This window comes from Oncorhynchus nerka, unplaced genomic scaffold, assembly GCF_034236695.1.
Source record: "Oncorhynchus nerka isolate Pitt River unplaced genomic scaffold, Oner_Uvic_2.0 unplaced_scaffold_311, whole genome shotgun sequence".
In the NCBI taxonomy this organism is placed as follows: domain Eukaryota; kingdom Metazoa; phylum Chordata; class Actinopteri; order Salmoniformes; family Salmonidae; genus Oncorhynchus; species Oncorhynchus nerka.
Genome location: NW_027040492.1, coordinates 218,007 through 236,578, shown reverse-complemented (window position 1 = coordinate 236,578; position 18,572 = coordinate 218,007). Strand labels below are relative to the sequence as shown.

The 18,572-nt window shown below is 49.7% G+C and overlaps 1 protein-coding gene across 1 annotated transcript; it reads right to left on the bottom strand.

The window, feature by feature from the left end:
* Positions 1-587: 587 nt before the first annotated feature.
* Positions 588-18,561, bottom strand: LOC135571281 (low-density lipoprotein receptor-related protein 6-like). The gene is made up of 6 exons (XM_065017064.1): positions 18,334-18,561; positions 14,283-14,500; positions 13,782-14,009; positions 10,702-10,838; positions 2,209-2,306; positions 588-915 (listed from the first exon to the last, which is right to left on the bottom strand). Exons 2-6 carry the CDS (start codon positions 14,290-14,292, stop codon positions 588-590), a joined length of 801 nt encoding a protein of 266 aa, XP_064873136.1. The 5' UTR covers positions 14,293-14,500; positions 18,334-18,561.
* Positions 18,562-18,572: the final 11 nt, after the last annotated feature.

The window sequence follows — 18,572 nt, the reverse complement described above, 5'->3', positions numbered from 1 at the left end:
TAGTACCTAGTTGAAGCAATATAGGCAGACAGGAAGTCCTGGAAAAATCACTCAGTACACCTTATTTTCTGTTACTATGGAAACCAGCTGACTGGTTACTATGGGGATCACTGATCCACTACAAAACGGCTGCCCAGGCTGCAGAGTGCCTTGGTGCAGTAGCTGTCTTTCACCTCCAGGGGGCGTCATCCTGCCTCTCCTCTCCTTGTTCCGGGCGTTGTCACGGTTATTTGGCGTCAGATAGTTCCCTCTACGTGTTTTAAATGTTCTTCCAGCCTCGTGAAAACAGACAACTGTTTGTATCTTCTGGATTTAAGGCAACTTATCATGTTTGTGATGGTTTTAATAAAACGTTTTCTTAAAAAATAAAAAATAAATGTACAAATGTTTGAATACAAACCCTCTACGGCGTATCCAGTAAACGCTGTATAGAAAATATATAGATATGCTTTTTTTCTATTTTTAAAATGTACAAAATGTTCCCGGAGCTCTTTCTTCCACCCCGAGCTTCCTGTTTCTCTGTTCATATGTTCTGTACATCCCTCAGCAGCCTCCTCTCCTCCTCCTCCTCTTTTAGAAACACAATATCAACAATTGTTATGTACAGCGAGGGGTTTCAGGAGGAGTCTGTGCAGGGTGATGGGGCGGGGGTAGAGGTGGTGAGAGTAGGAGCGCTCCGTATAGGGGAGGGGGCAGCTCTCACAGTTCTCCTCCGCTGACAGGTACTGGCTGCGAGGGGTGGGGGTTGGGGGGAAGGGTTCCGAGTCGTAGTTCAGGTCGCTGGTGTAACCTTTGGCGACGCCGGAGTTGGAGGTGGGCGGGGCGCGGCGTCCGGGGGTGTAGTCGCTGTCGCAGACGTCCGTGGAGCAGGGGGTTGTGGGAGGGGCGAAGTGACTGTAGGTGTAGGGACGGTAACTGGGGACAGGAAAGAGAGCAGATACATTAATTAGCCCGACAGAAGAAGAGATCAGTCTCCAGACACAAGTTACCAACCTGTTGCACATTTACATGACTGACTGTTTGAAGAAGAGATGGGTCTCCAGACATTATGAGAAGACGGGCTCAGCGGTGGGCAGAACCAGTCAGAACCAGAACCAGTCAGAACCAGAACCAGACAGAACCAGAAGCAGTCAGAACCAGTCAGAACCAGAAGCAGACAGAACCAGAAGCAGACAGAACCAGTCAGAACCAGAAGCAGACAGAACCAGTCAGAACCAGACAGAACCAGTCAGAACCAGACAGAACCAGTCAGAACCAGACAGAACCAGTCAGAACCAGACAGCAACTGATCAGACAGCAACTGATCAGACCCGTAGTTTTATATGTTGACTAGTCTTCCTGGATATGTCATTATATTACTACTATAATATTACCATTATAATACTACTATAATATTACCATTATATTACTACTATAATATTACCATTATATTACTACTATAATATTACCATTATATTACTACTATAATATTACCAGGAGAGACGACCGTGGAGAGACAACCGTGGCGGGGAGAGACAACCGTGGCGGGGAGAGACAACCGTGGCGGGGAGAGACAACCGTGGCGGGGAGAGACAACCGTGGCGGGGAGAGACGACCGTGGCGGGGAGAGACGACCGTGGCGGGGAGAGACGACCGTGGCGAGGAGAGACGACCGTGGCGAGGAGAGACGACCGTGGCGAGGAGAGACGACCGTGGAGAGGAGAGACGACCGTGGAGAGGAGAGACGACCGTGGAGAGGAGAGACGACCGTGGAGAGGAGAGACGACCGTGGAGAGGAGAGACAACCGTGGAGAGGAGAGACGACCGTGGAGAGGAGAGACGACCGTGGCGAGGAGAGACGACCGTGGCGAGGAGAGACGACCGTGGCGAGGAGAGACGACCGTGGCGAGGAGACGACCGTGGCGAGGAGAGACGACCGTGGCGAGGAGAGACGACCGTGGCGAGGAGAGACGACCGTGGCGAGGAGAGACGACCGTGGCGAGGAGAGACGACCGTGGCGAGGAGAGACAACCGTGGCGAGGAGAGACAACCGTGGCGGGGAGAGACAACCGTGGCGGGGAGAGTTACAACCGTGGCGAGGAGAGACAACCGTGGCGAGGAGAGACAACCGTGGCGGGGAGAGTTACAACCGTGGCGAGGAGAGACAACCGTGGCGAGGAGAGACAACCGTGGCGAGGAGAGACAACCGTGGCGAGGATAGAGGGTTACCTGTATGAACGGTGCGTTGACGGGCTGTTGGACGAGTAGCCAAACTCCATGGTGTACTGAGACCTGACGGTCGCAGGAGATGGAGGAGGGTTCAGGATCTGGAGAGGAGACAGAGAGGAGAGAAAGAAGAGGAGACGGAGGAGAGAAGAGGAGAAGTAGGAGAGAAGAGGAGAAGGAGGAGAGAAGAGGAGAAGGAGGAGAGAAGAGGAGAAAGAGGGACATGGAGATAGTAGTTCAAAATCAAATCGTTATTCATCACATGCGCCAAATAGAACAGGTGTAAAATTTACAGTGAGATGTTGACTTATGAACTATTTCCCACAATGCAGTTAAAATGTTACTAAATAAATAAAGGAAATAGAGTCAACGCGCAGGGTTACCAGTACCGGGTCAACGCGCAGGGTTACCAGTACCGGGTCAACGCGCAGGGGTACCAGTACCGGGTCAACGCGCAGGGGTACCAGTACCGGGTCAACGCGCAGGGGTACCAGTACCGGGTCAACGCGCAGGGGTACCGGTACCGGGTCAACGCGCAGGGGTACCGGTACCGGGTCAACGCGCAGGGGTACCGGTACCGGGTCAACGCGCAGGGGTACCGGTACAGGGTCAACGCGCAGGGGTACCGGTACAGGGTCAACGCGCAGGGGTACCGGTACAGGGTCAACACGCATGGGTACCGGTACAGGGTCAACGTACAGGTACAGAGTCAACGTGCAGGGGTACTAGTACCCGGTCAACGCGCAGGGGTACCAGTACAGGGTCAACGCGCAGGGGTACCAGTACCGGGCAGCCGAGCGGAAATGGAGGAAAACTCGCCTCCCTGCGGACCTGGCATCCTTTCACTCCCTCCTCTCTACATTTTCCTCTTCTGTCGCTGCTGCTAAAGCCACTTTCTACCACTCTACATTCCAAGCATCTGCCTCTAACCCTAGGAAGCTCTTTGCCACCTTCTCCTCCCTCCTGAATCCTCCTCCCCTCCCCCCGCCTCCCTCTCTGCAGATGACTTCGTCAACCATTTTGAAAAAGAAGGTCGACGACATCCGATCCTCGTTGCTAAGTCAAACGACACCGCTGTTTCTGCTCACACTGCCCTACCCTGTGCTCTGACCTCTTTCTCCCCTCTCTCTCCAGATGAAATCTCGAGTCTTGTGACGGCCGGCCGCCCAACAACCTGCCCGCTTGACCCTATCCCCTCCTCTCTTCTCCAGACCATTTCCGGAGACCTTCTCCCTTACCTCACCTCGCTCATCAACTCATCCCTGACCGCTGGCTACGTCCCTTCCGTCTTCAAGAGAGCGAGAGTTGCACCCCTTCTGAAAAAACCTACACTCGATCCCTCCGATGTCAACAACTACAGACCAGTATCCCTTCTTTCTTTTCTCTCCAAAACCCTTGAACGTGCCGTCCTTGGCCAGCTCTCCCGCTATCTCTCTCAGAATGACCTTCTTGATCCAAATCAGTCAGGTTTCAAGACTAGTCATTCAACTGAGACTGCTCTTCTCTGTATCACGGAGGCGCTCTGCACTGCTAAAGCTAACTCTCTCTCCTCTGCTCTCATCCTTCTAGACCTATCGGCTGCCTTCGATACTGTGAACCATCAGATCCTCCTCTCCACCCTCTCAGAGTTGGGCATCTCCAGCGCGGCCCACGCTTGGATTGCGTCCTACCTGACAGGTCGCTCCTACCAGGTGGCGTGGCGAGAATCCGTCTCCTCACCACGTGCTCTCACCACTGGTGTCCCCCAGGGCTCTGTTCTAGGCCCTCTCCTATTCTCGCTATACACCAAGTCACTTGGCTCAGTCATAACCTCACATGGTCTCTCCTATCATTGCTATGCAGACGACACACAATTAATCTTCTCCTTTCCCCCTTCTGATGACCAGGTGGCGAATCGCATCTCTGCATGTCTGGCAGACATATCAGTGTGGATGACGGATCACCACCTCAAGCTGAACCTCGGCAAGACGGAGCTGCTCTTCCTCCCGGGGAAGGACTGCCCGTTCCATGATCTCGCCATCACGGTTGACAACTCCACTGTGTCCTCCTCCCAGAGCGCTAAGAACCTTGGCGTGATCCTGGACAACACCCTGTCGTTCTCAACTAACATCAAGGCGGTGGCCCGTTCCTGTAGGTTCATGCTCTACAACATCCGCAGAGTACGACCCTGCCTCACACAGGAAGCGGCGCAGGTCCTAATCCAGGCACTTGTCATCTCCCGTCTGGATTACTGCAACTCGCTGTTGGCTGGGCTCCCTGCCTGTGCCATTAAACCCCTACAACTCATCCAGAACGCCGCAGCCCGTCTGGTGTTCAACCTTCCCAAGTTCTCTCACGTCACCCCGCTCCTCCGCTCTCTCCACTGGCTTCCAGTTGAAGCTCGCATCCGCTACAAGACCATGGTGCTTGCCTACGGAGCTGTGAGGGAACGGCACCTCAGTACCTCAGGCTCTGATCAGGCCCTACACCCAAACAAGGGCACTGCGTTCATCCACCTCTGGCCTGCTCGCCTCCCTACCACTGAGGAAGTACAGTTCCCGCTCAGCCCAGTCAAAACTGTTCGCTGCTCTGGCCCCCAATGGTGGAACAAACTCCCTCACGACGCCAGGACAGCGGAGTCAATCACCACCTTCCGGAGACACCTGAAACCCCACCTCTTTAAGGAATACCTAGGATAGGATAAAGTAATCCTTCTCACCCCCCTTAAAGATTTAGATGCACTATTGTAAAGTGGCTGCTCCACTGGATGTCATAAGGTGAATGCACCAATTTGTAAGTCGCTCTGGATAAGAGCGTCTGCTAAATGACTTAAATGTAAATGTAAATGTAACGCGCAGGGGTACCAGTACCGGGTCAACGCGCAGGGGTACCAGTACAGAGTCAACGCGCATGGGTACCAGTACCGGGTCAACGCGCCGGGGTACCAGTACCGGGTCAACGCGCCGGGGTACCAGTACCGGGTCAACGTGCAGGGGTACCAGTACCGGGTCAACGCGCAGGGGTACCAGTACCGAGTCAACGAGCAGGGGTACCAGTACCGAGTCAACGCGCAGGGGTACCAGTACCGGGTCAACGCGCAGGGGTACCAGTACAGAGTCAACGCGCAGGGGTACCAGTACAGAGTCAACGCGCAGGGGTACCAGTACTGGGTCAACGCGCAGGGGTACCAGTACCGGGTCAACGCGCAGGGGTACCAGTACCGGGTCAACGCGCAGGGGTACCAGTACCGGGTCAACGCGCAGGGGTACCAGATAGTTGAGGTAATATGTACATGTAGGTAGAGGTAAAGTGACTAGACAAACAGGATAGATAATAAAGAGTAACAGCAGTGCATCGTGCTGAACGCGCCCCCTAATGAGGTAACATAACTGGACTAGTCGTGCTGAACGCTCCCCCTAATGAGGTAACATAACTGAACTAGTCGTGCTGAACGCGCCCCCTAATGAGGTAACATAACTGGACTAGTCGTGCTGAACGCTCCCCCTAATGAGGTAACATAACTGAACTAGTCGTGCTGGGCGCTCCCTAATGAGGTAACATAACTGAACTAGTCGTGCTGAACGGGCCCCTAATGAGGTAACATAACTGAACTAGTCGTGCTGAACGCGCCCCCTAATGAGGTAACATAACTGAACTAGTCGTGCTGAACGCGCCCCCTAATGAGGTAACATAACTGAACTAGTCGTGCTGAACGCGCCCCTAATGAGGTAACATAACTGAACTAGTCGTGCTGAACCCGCCCCCTAATGAGGTAACATAACTGAACTAGTCGTGCTGAACGGGCCCCCTAATGAGGTAACATAACTGAACTAGTCGTGCTGAACACGCCCCTAATGAGGTAACATAACTGGACTAGTCGTGCTGAACGCTCCCCTAATGAGGTAACATAACTGAACTACTCGTGCTGAACCTGCCCCTAATGAGGTAACATAACTGAACTAGTCGTACTGAACTAGTCGTGCTGAACGGGCCCCCTAATGAGGTAACATAACTGAACTAGTCGTGCTGAACACTCCCCTAATGAGGGGTAACATAACTGAACTAGTCGTGCTGAACCCGCCCCCTAATGAGGTAACATAACTGAACGCGCCCCCTAATGAGGTAACATAACTGAACTAGTCGTGCTGAACGCTCCCCTAATGAGGTAACATAACTGAACTACTCGTGCTGAACATAACTGAACTAGTCGTGCTGAACGCTCCCCTAATGAGGTAACATAACCTAACTAGTCGTGCTGAACCCGCCCCTAATGAGGGGTAACATAACTGAACTAGTCGTGCTGAACGCTCCCCTAATGAGGTAACATAACTGAACTAGTCGTGCTGAACGCGCCCCCTAATGAGGTAACATAACTGAACTAGTCGTGCTGAACCCGCCCCCTAATGAGGTAACATAACTGAACTAGTCGTGCTGAACGCGCCCCCTAATGAGGTAACATAAGTGGACTAGTCGTGCTGAACGCTCCCCCTAATGAGGTAACATAACTGAACTAGTCGTGCTGAACGCTCCCCTAATGAGGTAACATAACTGAACTAGTCGTGCTGAACGGGCCCCTAATGAGGTAACATAACTGAACTAGTCGTGCTGAACCCGCCCCCTAATGAGGTAACATAACTGAACTAGTCGTGCTGAACGGGCCCCCTAATGAGGTAACATAACTGAACTAGTCGTGCTGAACACGCCCCTAATGAGGTAACATAACTGGACTAGTCGTGCTGAACGCTCCCCTAATGAGGTAACATAACTGAACTACTCGTGCTGAACCTGCCCCTAATGAGGTAACATAACTGAACTAGTCGTACTGAACTAGTCGTGCTGAACGGGCCCCCTAATGAGGTAACATAACTGAACTAGTCGTGCTGAACACTCCCTAATGAGGGGTAACATAACTGAACTAGTCGTGCTGAACCCGCCCTAATGAGGTAACATAACTGAACCCCCCTAATGAGGTAACATAACTGAACTAGTCGTGCTGAACGTCCCCTAATGAGGTAACATAACTGAACTACTCGTGCTGAACATAACTGAACTAGTCGTGCTGAACGCTCCCTAATGAGGTAACATAACCTGAACTAGTCGTGCTGAACCCGCCCTAATGAGGTAACATAACTGAACTAGTCGTGAACTCTGAACCTGAACTAGCCCCCTAATGAGGTAACATAACTGAACTAGTCGTGCTGAACGCTCCCCTAATGAGGTAACATAACTGAACTAGTCGTGCTGAACCTCCCCCTAATGAGGTAACATAACTGAACTAGTCGTGCTGAACGGGCCCCTAATGAGGTAACATAACTGAACTAGTCGTGCTGAACGCGCCCCCTAATGAGGTAACATAACTGAACTAGTCGTGCTGAACGCGCCCCCTAATGAGGTAACATAACTGAACTAGTCGTGCTGAACGCGCCCCTAATGAGGTAACATAACTGAACTAGTCGTGCTGAACCCGCCCCCTAATGAGGTAACATAACTGAACTAGTCGTGCTGAACGGGCCCCCTAATGAGGTAACATAACTGAACTAGTCGTGCTGAACCTGCCCCTAATGAGGTAACATAACTGAACTAGTCGTGCTAATGAGGTAACATAACTGAACTCCCTAATGAGGTAACATAACTGAACTAGGTAACATAACTGAACTACTCGTGCTGAACCTGCCCCTAATGAGGTAACATAACTGAACTAGTCGTACTGAACTAGTCGTGCTGAACGGGCCCCCTAATGAGGTAACATAACTGAACTAGTCGTGCTGAACGCTCCCCTAATGAGGTAACATAACCTAACTAGTCGTGCTGAACCCGCCCCTAATGAGGGGTAACATAACTGAACTAGTCGTGCTGAACACGCCCCTAATGAGGTAACATAACTGAACTAGTCGTGCTGAACACTCCCCTAATGAGGGGTAACATAACTGAACTAGTCGTGCTGAACCCGCCCCCTAATGAGGTAACATAACTGAACGCGCCCCCTAATGAGGTAACATAACTGAACTAGTCGTGCTGAACGCTCCCCTAATGAGGTAACATAACTGAACTACTCGTGCTGAACATAACTGAACTAGTCGTGCTGAACGCTCCCCTAATGAGGTAACATAACCTAACTAGTCGTGCTGAACCCGCCCCTAATGAGGGGTAACATAACTGAACTAGTCGTGCTGAACGCTCCCCTAATGAGGTAACATAACCTAACTAGTCGTGCTGAACCCGCCCCTAATGAGGGGTAACATAACTGAACTAGTCGTGCTGAACGCTCCCCTAATGAGGTAACATAACTGAACTAGTCGTGCTGAACCCGCCCCTAATGAGGGGTAACATAACTGAACTAGTCGTGCTGAACGCGCCCCTAATGAGGGGTAACATAACTGAACTAGTCGTGCTGAACGCTCCCCTAATGAGGTAACATAACTGAACTAGTCGTGCTGAACACTCCCCTAATGAGGGGTAACATAACTGAACTAGTCGTGCTGAACCCGCCCCCTAATGAGGTAACATAACTGAACGCGCCCCCTAATGAGGTAACATAACTGAACTAGTCGTGCTGAACGCTCCCCTAATGAGGTAACATAACTGAACTACTCGTGCTGAACATAACTGAACTAGTCGTGCTGAACGCTCCCCTAATGAGGTAACATAACCTAACTAGTCGTGCTGAACCCGCCCCTAATGAGGGGTAACATAACTGAACTAGTCGTGCTGAACGCTCCCCTAATGAGGTAACATAACCTAACTAGTCGTGCTGAACCCGCCCCTAATGAGGGGTAACATAACTGAACTAGTCGTGCTGAACGCTCCCCTAATGAGGTAACATAACTGAACTAGTCGTGCTGAACGCTCCCCTAATGAGGTAACATAACCTAACTAGTCGTGCTGAACCCGCCCCTAATGAGGGGTAACATAACTGAACTAGTCGTGCTGAACGCTCCCCTAATGAGGTAACATAACCTAACTAGTCGTGCTGAACCCGCCCCTAATGAGGGGTAACATAACTGAACTAGTCGTGCTGAACGCTCCCCTAATGAGGGGTAACATAACTGAACTAGTCGTGCTGAACCCGCCCCTAATGAGGGGTAACATAACTGAACTAGTCGTGCTGAACGGGCCCCTAATGAGGTAACATAACTGTGTGTGTGTGTGTCTGTAAGGTGTCTGTAAGGTGTGTGTGTGTGTGTGTCTGTAAGGTGTCTGTAAGGTGTGTGTGTGTCTGTAAGGTGTCTGTAAGGTGTGTGTGTGTGTGTGTGCGTGTCTGTAAGGTGTCTGTAAGGTGTGTGTGTGTCTGTAAGGTGTGTGTGTGTGTGTGTGTGTCTGTAAGGTGTCTGTAAGGTGTGTGTGTGTGTGTGTGTGTAAGGTGTCTGTAAGGTGTGTGTGTGTGTGTGTGTCTAAGGTGTCTGTAAGGTGTGTGTGTGTGTGTGTCTAAGGTGTCTGTAAGGTGTGTGTGTGTGTGTCTAAGGTGTCTGTAAGGTGTGTGTGTGTGTGTCTAAGGTGTCTGTAAGGTGTGTGTGTGTGTGTGTGTGTCTGTAAGGTGTCTGTAAGGTGTGTGTGTGTGTGTGTCTGTAAGGTGTGTGTGTCTGTAAGTTGTCTGTAAGGTGTGTGTGTGTGTGTAAGGTGTCTGTAAGGTGTGTGTGTGTCTGTAAGGTGTGTGTGTGTGTGTGTCTGTAAGGTGTGTGTGTGTCTGTAAGGTGTCTGTAAGGTGTGTGTGTATGTGTGTGTCTGTAAGGTGTGTGTGTGTGTGTGTGTGTGTGTGTGTGTGTCTGTAAGGTGTCTGTAAGGTGTGTGTGTGTGTGTGTGTGTGTGTCTGTAAGGTGTCTGTAAGGTGTGTGTGTGTGTCTAAGGTGTCTGTAAGGTGTGTGTGTGTGTGTGTGTGTGTCTGTAAGGTGTGTGTGTGTGTGTGTGTGTCTGTAAGGTGTCTGTGTGTGTGTGTGTGTGTCTGTAAGGTGTCTGTAAGGTGTGTGTGTGTGTGTGTGTCTGTAAGGTGTCTGTAAGGTGTGTGTGTGTCTGTAAGGTGTCTGTAAGGTGTGTGTGTGTGTGTGTGTGTCTGTAAGGTGTGTGTGTGTGTGTGTGTGTGTGTCTGTAAGGTGTCTGTAAGGTGTCTGTAAGGTGTCTGTAAGGTGTGTGTGTGTCTGTAAGGTGTCTGTAAGGTGTCTGTAAGGTGTGTGTGTGTGTCTGTAAGGTGTCTGTAAGGTGTGTGTGTGTGTGTGTGTGTGTGTGTGTCTGTAAGGTGTGTGTAAGGTGTGTGTGTGTGTGTGTCTGTAAGGTGTGTGTGTGTGTGTCTGTAAGGTGTCTGTAAGGTGTGTGTGTGTCTGTAAGGTGTCTGTAAGGTGTGTGTGTGTCTGTAAGGTGTCTGTAAGGTGTGTGTGTGTGTGTCTGTAAGGTGTGTGTGTGTGTGTCTAAGGTGTCTGTAAGGTGTGTGTGTGTGTGTGTGTGTGTGTGTGTGTGTGTGTGTGTCTGTAAGGTGTGTGTGTATGTGTGTGTGTGTGTGTGTGTGTGTGTGTGTGTGTGTCGTACCGGGGGGAAGTAAGTGCCCTTGGTGGAGGAGGAGCTTGAGGAGGAGGCTCCAGTTACGTGGGCGCGGTCGTAAGGGGGGCCACTGGACCCGCCCATGATGCTCAACGAACCAATCACAGACTTCCCCCTGGACATACCTGAAGACAACACAAAGTAGAAAGAGTCAACAACAACAAAGTAGCAGGAGTCAACAACAACAAAGTAGCAGGAGTCAACAAGACAATGTAGCAGGAGTCAATAACAACAACGTAGCAGGAGTCAATAACAACAACGTAGCAGGAGTCAACAAGACAATGTAGCAGGAGTCAACAAGAACAAAGTATCAGGAGTCAACAACAACAAAGTAGCAGAAGTCAACAAGAACAAAGTAGCAGGAGTCAACAAGAACAAAGTATCAGGAGTCAATAACAACAACGTAGCAGGAGTCAACAAGAACAAAGTAGCAGGAGTCAACAAGACAAAGTAGCAGGAGTCAACAACAACAAAGTAGCAGGAGTCAACAAGACAAAGTAGCAGGAGTCAACAACAACAAAGTAGCAGGAGTCAACAAGACAAAGTAGCAGGAGTCAACAACAACAAAGTAGCAGGAGTCAACAAGACAAAGTAGCAGGAGTCAACAACAACAAAGTAGCAGGAGTCAACAAGACAAAGTAGCAGGAGTCAACAACAACAAAGTAGCAGGAGTCAACAAGACAAAGTAGCAGGAGTCAACAACGACAAAGTAGCAGGAGTCAACAAGACAAAGTAACAGGAGTCAACAACAACAAAGTAGCAGGAGTCAACAACAACAAAGTAGCAGGAGTCAACAAGACAAAGTAGCAGGAGTCAACAAGACAATGTAGCAGGAGTCAATAACAACAACGTAGCAGGAGTCAACAACAACAACGTAGCAGGAGTCAACAACAACAAAGTAGCAGGAGTCAACAACAACAACGTAGCAGGAGTCAATAACAACAACGTAGCAGGAGTCAACAACAACAACGTAGCAGGAGTCAACAACACAAAGTAGCAGGAGTCAACAAGACAAAGTAGCAGGAGTCAACAACAACAAAGTAGCAGGAGTCAACAACAACAAAGTAGCAGGAGTCAACAAGACAAAGTAGCAGGAGTCAACAACAACAAAGTAGCAGGAGTCAACAACAACAAAGTAGCAGGAGTCAACAAGACAAAGTAGCAGGAGTCAACAACAACAAAGTATCAGGAGTCAACAACAACAAAGTAGCAGGAGTCAACAAGACAAAGACAATCAAGTATTTCTCATATAACAGTAAACAGGTTCGGACTGGGGGTCGTGAGGTTCGGACTGGGGGTCGTGAGGTTCGGCCTGGGGGTCGTGAGGTTCGGCCTGGGGGTCGTGAGGTTCGGACTGGGGGTCGTGAGGTTCGGACTGGGGTCATGAGGTTCGGACTGGGGTCATGAGGTTCGGACTGGGGTCATGAGGTTCGGACTGGGGTCATGAGGTTCGGACTGGGGTCATGAGGTTTGGACTGGGGTCATGAGGTTTGGACTGGGGTCATGAGGTTTGGACTGGGGTCATGAGGTTTAGACTGGGGGTCATGAGGTTTAGACTGGGGGTCATGAGGTTTGGACTGGGTTTGGACTGGGGGTCATGAGGTTTGGACTGGGGATCATGAGGTTTAGACTGGGGATCATGAGGTTTAGACTGGGGGTCATGAGGTTTAGACTGGGGTCATGAGGTTTAGACTGGGGGTCATGAGGTTTAGACTGGGGGTCATGAGGTTTAGACTGGGTTTGGACTGGGGGTCATGAGGTTTAGACTGGGGGTCATGAGGTTTAGACTGGGTTTGGACTGGGGGTCATGAGGTTTAGACTGGGGGTCATGAGGTTTGGACTGGGGGTCATGAGGTTTGGACTGGGGGTCATGAGGTTTGGACTGGGGGTCATGAGGTTTGGACTGGGTTTGGACTGGGGGTCATGAGGTTTAGACTGGGGATCATGAGGTTTAGACTGGGGGTCATGAGGTTTAGACTGGGGGTCATGAGGTTTAGACTGGGGTCATGAGGTTTAGACTGGGTTTGGACTGGGGGTCATGAGGTTTAGACTGGGGGTCATGAGGTTTGGACTGGGTTTGGACTGGGGGTCATGAGGTTTGGACTGGGGTCATGAGGTTTGGACTGGGGTCATGAGGTTTGGACTGGGGTCATGAGGTTTGGACTGGGGTCATGAGGTTTGGACTGGGGTCATGAGGTTTGGACTGGGGTCATGAGGTTTGGACTGGGGTCATGAGGTTTGGACTGGGGGTCATGAGGTTTAGACTGGGGTCATGAGGTTTAGACTGGGGTCATGAGGTTTGGACTGGGTTTGGACTGGGGGTCATGAGGTTTGGACTGGGGATCATGAGGTTTAGACTGGGGATCATGAGGTTTAGACTGGGGTCATGAGGTTTAGACTGGGGGTCATGAGGTTTAGACTGGGGGTCATGAGGTTTAGACTGGGTTTGGACTGGGGGTCATGAGGTTTAGACTGGGGTCATGAGGTTTGGACTGGGGGTCATGAGGTTTGGACTGGGGGTCATGAGGTTTGGACTGGGGGTCATGAGGTTTGGACTGGGTTTGGACTGGGGGTCATGAGGTTTGGACTGGGTTTGGACTGGGGGTCATGAGGTTTAGACTGGGGGTCATGAGGTTTAGACTGGGTTTGGACTGGGGGTCATGAGGTTTGGACTGGGGGTCATGAGGTTTGGACTGGGGGTCATGAGGTTTGGACTGGGGGTCATGAGGTTTGGACTGGGGGTCATGAGGTTTGGACTGGGGGTCATGAGGTTTGGACTGGGGGTCATGAGGTTTGGACTGGGGTCATGAGGTTTGGACTGGGTTTGGACTGGGGGTCATGAGGTTTGGACTGGGGGTCATGAGGTTTGGACTGGGGGTCATGGGGTTTGGACTGGGGGTCATGAGGTTTGGACTGGGTTTGGACTGGGGGTCATAAGGTTTGGACTGGGGTCATGGGGTTTGGACTGGGGTGTCTCATCAAATTGTATTGGTCACATGCAGATTGTAGCTATAGATGGTGATCTCTCTAGGATCCATCTGTCTGTGTGGCGTGGCGAGCGGTCCTACCTGGCAGAGACCCGGACAGAGAGGCAGGGTGAGGTACATAACCCAGAGAAACAGAAGGGCCGTGGACCACCAAGTCATTGGTTACAGTCTCCCTGTCATCCTTCATCTGGGGACAGAGCACCCGCTGGCACACCAAGTAGATGGCGCCCACCACAAACAGCGCCATGACAACCCCCACAATGGAGCCGATGGTGTTGGTGGGCTGGGAGGACGGCTCTTCTGTCGGGTCTGGGGGCAGAGGAGGAGCTTACTAGAAGGACATTATTCCATGTTTAGTTGAGAGAGCCAGCAGGTGAAATACTATGTTTTAGCCAGGTAGTTGGAACACATTCTTCACACTATAGATAAACTGGTCTAGGATCAGATCTGTCATGAGGACACACTATAGAAAACACTCTCTCGTGAGATAAACTGTCCTAGGATCAGATCTGTCATGAGGACACACTATAGAAAACACTCTCTCGTGAGAGAAACTGTCCTAGGATCAGATAACAGACTTACAGCAGCCCATCTCGTCCGAGTTGTCAGAGCAGTCTGTAGAGTGGTCGCACTTCTGATGTTTCCCCACACACTGACCGCTAGAACAGCTGAAGTGGTCCGGAGAGCAGCGCACTGGAGAGGGTTAAACCAGGTTAAAACCAGGGTTAAACCAGGGTTAAACTGATGTTTCCCCACACACTGACCGCTAGAACAGCTGAAGTGGTCCGGAGAGCAGCGCACTGGAGAGGGTTAAACCACGCTAAATTAAACCAGGTTAAACCAGGTTCAGCAGTAATCTACATTAGAATGGAGAGGGTTAAACCACGGTAAATTAAACCAGGTTAAACCAGGTTCAGCAGTAATCTACATTAGAATGGAGAGGGTTAAACCAGGTTCAGCAGTAATCTACATTAGACTGGAGAGGGTTAAACCAGGTTCAGCAGTAATCTACATTAGAATGGAGAGGGTTAAACCAGGTTAAACCAGGTTCAGCAGTAATCTACATTAGACTGGAGAGGGTTAAACCACGCTAAATTAAACCAGGTTTAAACCAGGTTAAACCAGGTTCAGCAGTAATCTACATTAGACTGGAGAGGGTTAAACCAGGTTAAACCAGGTTCAGCAGTAATCTACATTAGAATGGAGAGGGTTAAACCAGGTTAAACCAGGTTCAGCAGTAATCTACATTAGAATGGAGAGGGTTAAACCAGGTTCAGCAGTAATCTACATTAGACTGGAGAGGGTTAAACCCGGTTAAATTAAACCAGGTTAAACCAGGTTCAGCAGTAATCTACATTAGACTGGAGAGGGTTAAACCAGGTTCAGCAGTAATCTACATTAGAATGGAGAGGGTTAAACCAGGTTAAACCAGGTTAAACCAGGTTCAGCAGTAATCTACATTAGACTGGAGAGGGTTAAACCAGGTTCAGCAGTAATCTACATTAGACTGGAGAGGGTTAAACCAGGTTCAGCAGTAATCTACATTAGACTGGAGAGGTTAAACCAGTTAAACCAGGATTAAACCAGGTTAAAATCCAGGGAGAGGTTCCAGGTTCAGCAGTAATCTACATTAGACTGGAGAGGGTTAAACCAGGTTCAGCAGTAATCTACATTAGACTGGAGAGGGTTAAACCAGGTTAAACCAGGTTAAACCAGGTTCAGCAGTAATCTACATTAGACTGGAGAGGGTTAAACCAGGTTAAACCAGGTTAAACCAGGTTCAGCAGTAATCTACATTAGACTGGAGAGGGTTAAACCAGGTTAAACCAGGTTCAGCAGTAATCTACATTAGACTGGAGAGGGTTAAACCAGGTTAAACCAGGTTCAGCAGTAATCTACATTAGACTGGAGAGGGTTAAACCAGGTTAAACCAGGTTCAGCAGTAATCTACATTAGAATGGAGAGGGTTAAACCAGGTTAAACCAGGTTCAGCAGTAATCTACATTAGAATGGAGAGGGTTAAACCAGGTTCAGCAGTAATCTACATTAGACTGGAGAGGGTTAAACCCGGTTAAATTAAACCAGGTTAAACCAGGTTCAGCAGTAATCTACATTAGACTGGAGAGGGTTAAACCAGGTTCAGCAGTAATCTACATTAGAATGGAGAGGGTTAAACCAGGTTAAACCAGGTTAAACCAGGTTCAGCAGTAATCTACATTAGACTGGAGAGGGTTAAACCAGGTTCAGCAGTAATCTACATTAGACTGGAGAGGGTTAAACCAGGTTCAGCAGTAATCTACATTAGACTGGAGAGGGTTAAACCAGGTTAAACCAGGTTAAACCAGGTTCAGCACTAATCTACATTAGACTGGAGAGGGTTAAACCAGGTTCAGCAGTAATCTACATTAGACTGGAGAGGGTTAAACCAGGTTAAACCAGGTTAAACCAGGTTCAGCAGTAATCTACATTAGACTGGAGAGGGTTAAACCAGGTTAAACCAGGTTAAACCAGGTTCAGCAGTAATCTACATTAGACTGGAGAGGGTTAAACCAGGTTAAACCAGGTTCAGCAGTAATCTACATTAGACTGAGAGGGTTAAACCACGGTAAATTAAACCAGGTTAAACCAGGTTCAGCAGTAATCTACATTAGACTGAGAGGGTTAAACCAGGTTCAGCAGTAATCTACATTAGACTGAGAGGGTTAAACCAGGTTCAGAAGTAATCTACATTAGACTGGAGAGGGTTAAACCAGGTTAAACCAGGTTCAGCAGTAATCTACATTAGACTGAGAGGGTTAAACCAGGTTAAACCAGGTTCAGCAGTAATCTACATTAGACTGAGAGGGTTAAACCAGGTTATACCAGGTTCAGCAGTAATCTACATTAGACTGAGAGGGTTAAACCAGGTTCAGCAGTAATCTACATTAGACTGAGAGGGTTAAACCAGGTTCAGCAGTAATCTACATTAGACTGGAGAGGGTTAAACCAGGTTCAGCAGTAATCTACATTAGACTGAGAGGGTTAAACCAGGTTCAGCAGTAATCTACATTAGACTGAGAGGGTTAAACCAGGTTAAACCAGGTTCAGCAGTAATCTACATTAGACTGAGAGGGTTAAACCAGGTTCAGCAGTAATCTACATTAGACTGAGAGGGTTAAACCAGGTTAAACCAGGTTCAGCAGTAATCTACATTAGACTGGAGAGGGTTAAACCAGGTTAAACCAGGTTAAACCAGGTTCAGCAGTAATCTACATTAGACTGGAGAGGGTTAAACCAGGTTAAACCAGGTTAAACCAGGTTCAGCAGTAATCTACATTAGACTGGAGAGGGTTAAACCAGGTTAAACCAGGTTCAGCAGTAATCTACATTAGAATGGAGAGGGTTAAACCAGGTTAAACCAGGTTCAATAAGATGTGAGATGTGTCTCTCTGTGTGAGATGTGTCTCTCCCTCTCTCTCTGTGTGTGTGAGATGTGTCTCTCCCTCTCTCTGTGTGTGTGAGAGATGTGTCTCTCCCTCTGTGTGTGTGTGTGAGATGTGTCTCTCCCTCTCTCTGTGTGTGTGAGATGTGTCTCTCCCTCTCTATGTGTGTGTGAGATGTGTCTCTCCCTCTCTCTGTGTGTGTGAGAGATGTGTCTCTCCCTCTCTGTGTGTGTGAGAGATGTGTCTCTCCCTCTCTGTGTGTGTGTGAGATGTGTCTCTCCCTCTGTGTGAGAGATGTGTCTCTCCCTCTCTCTGTGTGTGTGTGTGAGAGATGTGTCTCTCCCTCTCTCTGTGTGTGTGAGATGTGTCTCTCTGTGTGTGTGAGATGTGTCTCTCTGTGTGTGTGAGATGTGTCTCTCTGTGTGTGTGAGATGTGTCTCTCTGTGTGTGTGAGATGTGTCTCTCTGTGTGTGTGAGATGTGTCTCTCTGTGTGTGTGAGATGTGTCTCTCCCTCTCTCTGTGTGTGTGTGTGAGATGTGTCTCTCCCTCTGTGTGTGTGTGAGATGTGTCTCTCCCTCTCTCTGTGTGTGAGAGATGTGTCTCTCCCTCTCTGTGTGTGTGTGAGAGATGCGTCTCTCCCTCTCTCTGTGTGTGTGTGTGTGAGATGCGTCTCTCCCTCTCTGTGTGTGTGTGAGAGATGTGTCTCTCCCTCTCTCTGTGTGTGTGAGAGATGTGTCTCTCCCTCTCTCTGTGTGTGTGAGAGATGTGTCTCTCCCTCTCTCTGTGTGTGTGAGAGATGTGTCTCTCCCTCTCTCTGTGTGTGTGAGAGATGCGTCTCTCCCTCTCTCTGTGTGTGTGAGAGATGTGTCTCTCCCTCTCTGTGTGTGTGAGAGATGTGTCTCTCCCTCTCTGTGTGTGTGAGAGATGTGTCTCTCCCTCTCTCTGTGTGTGTGAGAGATGTGTCTCTCCCTCTCTCTGTGTGTGTGAGAGATGTGTCTCTCCCTCTCTGTGTGTGTGAGAGATGTGTCTCTCCCTCTCTGTGTGTGTGTGAGAGATGTGTCTCTCCCTCTCTCTGTGTGTGAGAGGTCTCTCCCTCTCTCTGTGTGTGAGATGTATCTCTGTGTGTGAGAGGTCTCTCCCTCTCTCTGTGTGTGAGATGTGTCTCTCTGTGTGTGTGAGATGTGTCTCTCTGTGTGTGTTCCTGTCTTACCTTCACATTTGTTCTCGTCTGAGCGATCCTGACAGTTGACCTCTCCGTTGCAGCGGAGGCTGAGGTCAACACACTGTCTGGAGTCACACTGAAACTCTGAATCTGAACAGACGGGACAGTCTCCCTCGTCGCTGCTGTCGTCACACTCTGGGTAGCCGTCACACCGCCAGGCGTGGGGAATACAGTCCACCTCCCCGGATACACAGGAGAACTGTTCTGGAGAACAGGTGGGGGTTCTG